The 9,383-nt window shown below is 54.4% G+C and overlaps 1 protein-coding gene across 1 annotated transcript in view; it reads right to left on the reverse strand.

Moving 5' to 3' along the window:
• The window catches only part of MNT (MAX network transcriptional repressor), a 32,832-nt gene that overhangs the window by 21,213 nt on the left and 2,236 nt on the right, over window positions 1-9,383 (reverse strand). Inside the window, exon 2 of the mRNA XM_039720652.1 lies at window positions 1,956-2,508. Within this exon, the coding sequence (XP_039576586.1) occupies window positions 1,956-2,508 (553 nt within the window). The remainder of the gene's footprint in view (window positions 1-1,955; window positions 2,509-9,383) is intronic.

Genomic DNA, 9,383 nt, shown 5'->3' on the forward strand with positions numbered 1-9,383 from the left:
AAACTCCATACTCTACATGTGCATCAGAGGATTGTACACACAGTGCACAGAAGATACAAACAGGGGTGATGTGTGTGTATATGCAGACACGGCTACTACCAACAACAGGGAAAGACACAAACTATGAATTTTAAGTATTTGCACAGACCCAGAGAGCCCAAATTCTGACCTGGTTCTGATCTATGCCTGCACTCCAGCAGGAGGTTTGTGCAGCTCCAAATTCGAGTGTAAGGGTTTGGGCAGACACTTCCAACTGCTTTGGGTTTTCACTGTGCGTGAAACAACACAGCTGAGGACAAACATGGAATGAAGCAATACAGGAATTCTCCAGTCACTGCTCAAGGAAAAACCAGCGTGAGTTTCTGGTTTTGGGGTTTGAGTCCACCCACTCTCTGAATCAGAGGAATATTTTTAGGAAAAGCCAAACAAATACATGCTATCTCAGTTTTTCAGCTCAGTTTTTCAGTGATAAGGTACATTAGCAGATGTGGAGATTTCAAGTACCTTTCATACACTGTGCAAAGTAATTATCTGCCTTTGACTGAAAATACAGGACATTGAGGTAATACTATTCAATAAATTGTCACAAATATTTGACAGCATTTTCCCATGAAACATTTACAGGCTGAAAAAGACATTTTTTTTGTGCTTATGGAGCAATTCTTGGGGGAGGCAGCGGTGATGCTGTGCTCCACACTGGCAGCACAGCCCCCCCACTCACAGGGCAAAGCTCAGTCTGACAGCACAGCAGCAGCTTGAGGGTGCACCTGCAGCCACCCCACTGCCCACAGCCCAGGCAGCCAAACGTGTGCAGCCTGCCCTGGTACCCCCATGGCAGCAGAAACCTCCTCCACAGCTCCCTGAACCCACACCACGGCAGTGATGGGCTCTCTTCATTCGTGCCCAGACTGACAGACCCTTCCAGCAGCAGACAGGCTCTGAAGAGCTCAATCTGCTTAGAGGAATTACACTGGCATTTTACTGAAGCCTTTACCTTCACAAACTCCTGTTTGCATTACTTTCACTGTTTCTATGCATTCTGGGACCTGTACATCCAATGAACCTTTTTTCTGTCCACTGCACATCTCCACCAGTCCCCACAGCATTCACACACCACCTCCAACAGCCCTGCCAAGAGACATGCCCCTGCTGCAGGCAGCCAGGAGAACAGTCAGAGGCCCAGCCAGCACAGCCAGCAGGGAACCCCGAACAGATCCAGGTCACTTACGCTGCAGGAAAATTGAGGGGCCAAAGGAAACAGGTAAAACTGCTGCAAAGAAGGGAATGGTTTGTTCTCCCAGTCCACAAGCAGTAATACCAGACTCCCTACAGGGATACTGTGGTCTGGAAACAACCACCTACAGAGATGGCAGGGTCTCCACCAGTCAAAGTCCTTAAGAATAAGCCAGAAAAACACTAACCTGGAGCAACATCAGAGCCACAAGTCCTCTCAGAGGGTGAGGGCAGACTAAATAGCCTTCAGCCCCTTCCAGCTGCAAGATTCTGAGCAAGCAAGAGGCCCTCAGCACTTACAGCACTGAGAAACTGGTGATCTCTGTCCTCAGAAAACATCTCCCAGATCCCATTCCAGTTTTCAAGAAAGCTCCCACAAGCAGCAGCACACTTTGATTTCCCTGACCAGTACAAGCAGTGATCTTTTGCCAAACATAACACGAGATACCACTTGAGATCAGACGTGCAGGGCTGGGACTTGCTTCCTAACACAGTTCTGGCTTGCAAAAAAAAAATCCTTACGCAAAATCTTACAGCTTGGAGTGAGGGAGGAAAATAAAAACCTGTCAAGCTAAAAACCCTGCCCTCAGCAATTCAAAGACATTCCACACCCACAGGTCTTGGCATTTCTGACCCAACAACAACCTTGCACAAGCAGGAGCCGCTCCAGAGACGCGGCTTTGCTCGTCCCTGCTGGACACGCACCCAACGCGTGCACTCACCCTCCAATTCTCTTCTTGAGCTCGATGGGTTTCATCTCGTCCGCCGGTGCCAGCTTCAGGGCGCCGAGCGGCGCGGGCGCCGCCGGGGGCTGCAGGGGCTGGATGGGCTGCGGCACCACATGGTGCTGGGAGATGGCCAGCACCGGCGCCGCGTACTGCGGCAGCGGCTTGGGGCTGCCCGACGGCGGCGTGGCCGCTTTTCCATCCGGCAGCTGCGGCCGCTGGATCACCGGGGCCACCGAGGGCGCTTCCTTGGGGACGCTGGGAGTGCTCACGAGGGGCTGGTGGCGCTGCACCAGCGGCGGCGACAGCGCGGCCTGGGCTGCCTGCTGCGGGGAGCTGGTGACCACGGGGATGGGGATGACCGAGATGGGCGCTGCCAGGGGCGCGGGCGGCAGGGGCACCGGGCCCGGCGGGGAGATGGGCACCAGCAGCTCGCTCCGCGGCTCCTCTGGGGACAGGGTGCTGTTGGCCCGTGGCACGCTGGCCTTGCCCGCCTTCTTCTGCTCCTGCTCCCTCTCCAGGCACAGCTTCTCATGCTTCTCATTCTCCTCTGGAAGAGAAACATCCACAGTGAGCAATGGCGCTTCCCTGAGCAGCCTACAACCAGCAGGGGCAGGATCCCTAAGTTAAAATACCCTGGGTTTTATACCATCCTGAGTGAATCCCAGCTCAATGGACACTGCACTGATACAAACACATCAGGGCACCTCTTTACTGCTGCGGATTTTAATCAAGCTCTTAAACTCGGCTCTGATGTGTGTATGTTCCTATACGTTTTCAGAACACCAGACAAAGTAAATGAAATCTGTGTGGCCTGACTAGCAAAATAAACCTCATCAAACGCAACCCAGGGCTCTGGCTTTAATTGCGTGAACATGGCACAAACAAAATTTATTTATACAAGTCCTGTGGCGCCAGTGGCCCTGGCATCTAGACATTGCACAGCCTTAATCAAATATCTCCAAACCCACCATCCGTGAGGCTCAGCAGATCCAGCTCCTGACAACCTCTGAGGAGCTGCAATGAAAGGTGCTGCAGCAACGTCTTCGCAGTAATATACAAATATTTGGAAAACAAAACCTTATTTATCAAGGAAGGGATTAGAAGAAGGACATGGACAGTCGGGTGTTCTGTCTTATACAGTCGCCAAAATCAGGTAATTCAGAGGAAGCTCTAAGAAACATCCCAACAGAGCCCCTCCCAGGAGAAGCTTCGGCTCGACTGAAACACGGAAGTCAGAGCATGTATTTAGGAAATTAGAGAGAAGAGCACGTATGCTGCCACCTGGAATTACCAGGTTATGTTCAATCCCCCAGTGATCTTCAAGACAATCTGTACTGAACACAACAAGTGGAGCAAGGGGAAAGGGCCAGGGCACAGAGCTGCCCAGACCTAGCCACCGCTGAGGGGCCCTGCCACTATTGGGATACTTTCTAACCCATCTTTTGATTTTGAGGGGTGTAGTGCAAAAGCAAAAGCTACAGAGAGCAAAAAAGGCACCAAACTCTCACTCCTGATTCTGAATGCCCTTTGGTACGTGTGACTGCACAGCTACACCGACCCAGATCCAGCCGACACAATTTCCTGAAGCTCGGCTGCAGCAGCAGCCCAAACACAGCCCAGCCTCCCTTGGAGAGCACGAGCCAGGTCAAGCAGCCAGCTGCCAAGGCAAACACTGCCTGAACCCACACCTGGAGAAACACCCTCTGGACCAGGCTCCAGCACGGGGGCTGCAGCCCCAGTCTCTGACCCTGCAGCACTCACAACAACACCACATGAAGTTCTGTCATCAGGAAGGGTTTTCATCCATACAGTGCTCTTCCCAGTGCTGCCTGAGACTCAAATCCAAAGTTTTCATTCAACTTCTGCAGCACAAGTAGGGTGAGTGAGCAAAAGATCTGACTGACTCCAAAATAGGAGGGAGGTTGCTTAAGCAGCAGCTGAGCCTTAAAGCTGCATTTCTCTGTATTTTCTCAAAATATTTCAGGCTATTATCAACAGTTCCTTAAAGGAAGAAGCGAAGCAGCACAAGGTGGCTAAAAACCCAACAGGAATCCCCTGATGCAAACACAAATCTTAGCTACCAACAATTTCGGAGCGGTTCAGTTCAACGACATTAATAAAGAAAAGCCCTTTGTCTGCAGATCTTTTGCTCCACTTTGCTGCTGGTTGGCAGCCAGAGCCAATGCAATGGCCCTGGCACAGGGTGCGTGAGGAAACCCAGCCCGAGGACCTGCTGACTCACAGTGCTCCCTGAGCACGTCGGGCCCCGGGGACAGAGCGCTGAGCACGCCGCCTTGCCAGGCACACAGCAGGGCACAGCCCTACAGCTGCACCCAGGCTGTGAGCAGGGGGCACCACAGCAGCCTGTAATGGTCAGCCGTGGCAGTGCCGGGGTCTGCTGAGGACAGCAGGACCTGCCCGGGCTGCTGGAGGTGACACGGCCACAGCGGAGCAAGCACCCAGCCAGGACACCCGGCAGGACACCCAGATCTGCACCCAGCCAGGACACCAGGCAGGACACCCAGATCTGCACCCAGATCTGCAGCGAGGGCAGCACCAGTGCAGGAGCCAACCTGGAATTCCTACAACCAGCTACACCCATGGGGAAGGGAGAGAACAGGGAAGCAAGGTTAAAGCAGGCATTACTGATCACAAGTATTTATGTAAATGTCTCTGGAAGCAGGTGCAGCCCTCGGGCTGCTGACAACCTGCCAGTAAGGCCTTTGGTGTTGCTCCCTTGAGCTAAAGAGTTTACTTCAAGGATTTTTTTCTTCACACTCTTAACAAGGGGACTGAGGACAGAACAAACCATGGGAAGTAACCAGTCCTGAGAACCCCCAGGGGATCTGAACCACAGCCCAAGCACGAGGGGTCCTGGAATCCCACCCTGCCCACACCACTCTGCTTGCCAGCATGTTCACACGGCCAGAGCAGGCACCACACCACCCAGGCAGTGACAGCAACATCGGCAGCCACGGCACAGAACAGCAAATCCTGTCCTGGTAGGACGCAGAAACAGCGTCAGCACCCCTGACCACTGGCCTGGTGCTATTTAGGGCCTCGACGGTCTGAGTACACAGCACCAGGCACTCTTTGTTACCTAATAATCTGCTGCGTTTAAATATATCCCGTCCCTTTTGCCTGCCCTGGAAATGCCACCCATCTGTCAGAGCAGTGCTGGCAGTGCCAGCCAGCAGCAGCGGGCACAGCCGCACGTGCCCTCGGGCCGGCAGCGTGGGCCTGCAGCAGGCAGGGCAGGCCCAGCCTGCACGTGCCCTCGGGCCTGCAGCAGGCAGGGCAGGCCCAGCCTCCCGAACCACGCTGAGCAGCAGGCTCTGAGGGATGGCAGAGCCCTCTGCATGCTCCCACCCATCACCAGGGACACTGCCAGCACCAAGAGTTTATCAGGGGCGTGTGCCTTTGCACAGCCAAGCATCCCACTCTGTGTGTGCTCAGTGGAGAGCATCTCTCACTCCAGGAACAGTGAGGCAGTTCTGTGGTGTTGTTTTCTGAATGGTCTGAAGAGTTTTTCTGAATCATGCAACGCTTCTGGGCACTTATCCTGCATACCTTGAACTGCTACAGCCCTGGAGAGGAGTGCCTTGGGTGTCTCACTCTGGTATGCAGCAGTGTCACCCGCAGGAGTCACTCCAGGCTCCTACCAGGGAAGTGCTGGGTACAGAAGAGTCTCCAGGTATTTACTACTCCAAAGGCTGCCCTGGGGGGGACAAGTCATGCCAAGAGGCAGGGCAGCTGGAGCCTGGATTATGTTTCTGCAGGTCCCTGGCTCTGCAGGGGAGAACCAGGAAGGGGGAGATAAAAACAGTCAGCAGAACTGGAGCCCAGCAAAGCTCAGCATCAGCCAAGCAAGCTCTGAGTCACAGCAAATGCTGCTGACACCAGAGGCTGCAGCACAAGCCACGGCCACTTCCAGGCCCAGGAACAAGCCTGCAAGGCTGAGAACCCTATGAAATCAGGACACTTTTCTGACACCTTTTGAATTTTGGTTGACAACAGCACAAGCCCCACTTTTCTTTCCCACTTAGTGAAAACTTTGCAGTTTGGTGCCCAGCCTTTGGCACCGTTGTTTCTCCACCAGTACCACGGCAGACCCAAGACATGGCACTGCTTCCCAAAGCCCTCTGGGCTGCTGGCCATGCCCTCAGTACAGAGCTGATGGAGTCTCATCTCTACAGAAACTCCAGGACCATCATGTCACCGGGGTGCCACTGTCACAGCTGCAGCATCGCACCTTGGCGGGCTGGAGGGATGCACAACTCCTGCTGTTCCTTTCCATGGCATTTGGGATAAAGTGCAGGAAAGCACTGGCTCTGACAGGCCACATGGGCACCAACAGCCCATGCTGACTCTGCTCCACCATCCAAGGAGCCACACCTGGGCAACCAAGCAGGTGAGCTGGCCTACACAAGATGGGCCTGTGCTTTTCACAGGGCATCCGCGTTTTTAAGAGACAGGGAGACAAAGTAATGCACTCTGATAAAAAGCATGTATTTCTGTCAGCTGAACAGCTTCTGTGTTACAGTTCGGAGGAAGAAGTGGCGCTGCTGACAGGCAGGACCCAACCCACCTGCTCCCATGCACATGAGGACACCATTGTCCCTGCTTCTGGCCCAGGGACAGAGGCACACACTGCAGGAACAGTGAACCATGACATGCCTTACATGTACAGGTTGGAAACTAACAGTAAACGTGAACTGACTTAATAAACAGTATCATAAACAGACTATGTATCCTTAAAACAGACCAAAAAGCCGACAAATCTGCCCTCAGAAGAAACTGGGAGAGCCCACTTCATCCACTGCTGGCAAGTGCTCTGCCTTGAGTGTACAGCTCGTGTGTTACACAGCCAGCACAGTGTGTGTGTGTTACACAGCCAGCAAGGGAGCACAGACAGGTGAAATGAGTTCAGTGAGTCACAGCAAAACTGGATCTGGCAGATAACAGCCAGCCTGTTAGGTAAGCATGTTTGCTCCAGGTAACATTCCTCGATCCTGTGGTGAGAACAAGGCCCACTGCTGCACCTTCATCCCAGGGCTGCACCAGGGGCTGCTTCCACAGGCTGCTCACTCCAGCCAGCTTTGTTCTCAAGGAAATTAATGGAAATGTGCAGATTACCCTTTAGAACTCTATCTCCATACTTGAAAAAGAAAGAAGAATCAAGGGTATCTGCCCATCAAAACAAGGAGTCACCACCATCACCTGAAGTGGCTGCACCAAGCAGTTATCCCTGGAATTCCATGACAATTATCCTTGCCACCCCCAAAATTCAGACAAATTGCTGTGTCACAGAGCAAGGCTCTTCCTGAAGTCAAAGTCTAATTGTCACTATGGCACTGTTGTCCTCAGAACTGCAGTGCAGCTCTCCTGGAAGCCTCTGGAAACAGATAAACTCACAATATGTTGGGAGGTGCTTTAACCTCCCCTGAAGGAAACCCAGGTGAGTGTCCTGCCTGCAGCAGCCAGCGAGGCCAAGGCTGAGGCCACACAGCACCCTGGTGGGACAAGCCAGTGGCGGCCAAAAAGCCCCACAAGGTTTCTGGAGATGCATCCCAACATCACACTGATGAGATCTGCTGAAAGACAACAGAGACCATGCAGAGCCACTGCCCAACCACGGACGCTGGGTCTGAGCAGGTTCTCCTCCTCACCACTGGCACAAGGAAGGTGGCACCACAGCCACAGGAAACCTTCCTGCCCACCACACACCACTATCACTCCCAGGCAATTGAGCGTGCCCAAATGGCAGGCAGGTGGGATGGAAAAGCCCAGAGCTGTGCTTGCAGCAGGGTCACTGCCTGCACTGGCACCACTCAGGAAAGGAATGGTGTGAGTGAACTGCAGCATCGAGGGAGCAGCAAACACAAGCTGGACACTCACAGATGAGTATCTATGGGAAAAACCCTAAGAAAACAAGTATCAGTTACTTGCAATTATAAAGAAATTTGTTTTTCTTAGATCATGGAACATTCCTGGATTAATCTTCATTGAAAGAAATCAGCACCCTCTAATTCAAGTCAAATGTCTCTGGAGCTTGCACACCACAGAGAGAGAAAGGACCCCGGGCTGTGAGTCTGTGCCATGTAAAGAGTGTTACATGCCTGGGAGGCACATGCTTACAGCAAGAGGGTTACAGCAGCAGGCACTGCTGTCAGCTACAGACCCAGCAGCCCTTAGATGAGTTCAGTATATATTTTTTTAATATATGCTGTTCCCAAAATGGATTGATTTTCAGGCCATGCTGGACCCCTGGAGTTCCACAGTGTAACTGGGGGTACAACACAGACCATAACACTTTGCAGAACACAAGACTTCAAGGGGGAGGAGAGGAAGAACACAAGGCAAAGAAGCCAACCCAGTCTTAGTGTTCTTACTTATTACTTCCCAGTGCTTCCCAGCTGTTCCTCTGCTTGTGCACTCCCCTGACACCTCCCTGCCACCCAAAGGTCACTGCAGGGCCCCTCCCTCCCGTGCCAGAGTCTTCCTGGTGTTCAGACTTCCCTGAAGTGGCCACGTTTGCAGTGACACCAGCCCAGCCCTCCCGTGTCTGTGCCCCCAGCTGCACCCAGAGCCCGGGGCATGCTTATGGTGGCAGCTCCAGCCTGCATGGGGCTTCGTGTAACACCAGAACCCCACACATCCCTGTGAACTGCTCCTGGAGCTGAGAAACCTGCAGGGTGTCTTTTCTTCGCTGTCTTACCCTGCCCATACACCCTGCTCAGCAGTAATTCCTGCCTCAGAAGCTGTCCAGCACTGACAAGCCAGGTCCCTCCTGCTGCTCAGCAACCCAGAGCACAGCTCGTGGGACCCACTCATGAGATGCTCACACAGCGCGGGGCAGCGGGAGGGCCCCGGGAGCTGGGGAGGGCCCCGGGAGCTGTCTCCCAGCAGCCAGACACAAACCCAAAGCCCGCAGAGGGTGAGCCCCGGGTGTTTTATGGGATGGCCCCGGGAGCTGGGGAGGGCACTGGGAGCTGGGGATGGCCCCGGGAGATGGGGAGGGCCCCGGGAGCTGTCTCCCAGCAGCCAGACACAAACCCAAAGCCCGCAGAGGGTGAGCCCCGGGTGTTTTACTGCTGCACCCTGGGCACGGCCACCACCTGTAAGCCCGGAGCCGGTATCACCGCAGGGCTGGCGGCCAAGGAGGCCGCCAAGGGCTGGGAGGCAGCAGCGGAGCTGTCACCAGCCGGCGGGGAGCGCGGAGGGAGCGGGCAGCCCCTGGCATCGCCCCACGCCCGGTGTGCTCCGGGCTCGGGAATGCTGCCGGCCCCAGCACCGCATCCCCCGTCTGCTGCGTGACTCATCACCGACACAATGGGCGGCGGCACAAAGCGCCGCTCCCGCAGCTCCGCCCGACTCCCCGCGCCGGGGCCGCCGCGGGAGCGGGGCCGGCGCCGCCGTCCC

The sequence above is a fragment of the Passer montanus genome, unplaced genomic scaffold (genome assembly GCF_014805655.1).
Source record: "Passer montanus isolate IOZ18808 unplaced genomic scaffold, ASM1480565v1 scaffold44, whole genome shotgun sequence".
In the NCBI taxonomy this organism is placed as follows: domain Eukaryota; kingdom Metazoa; phylum Chordata; class Aves; order Passeriformes; family Passeridae; genus Passer; species Passer montanus.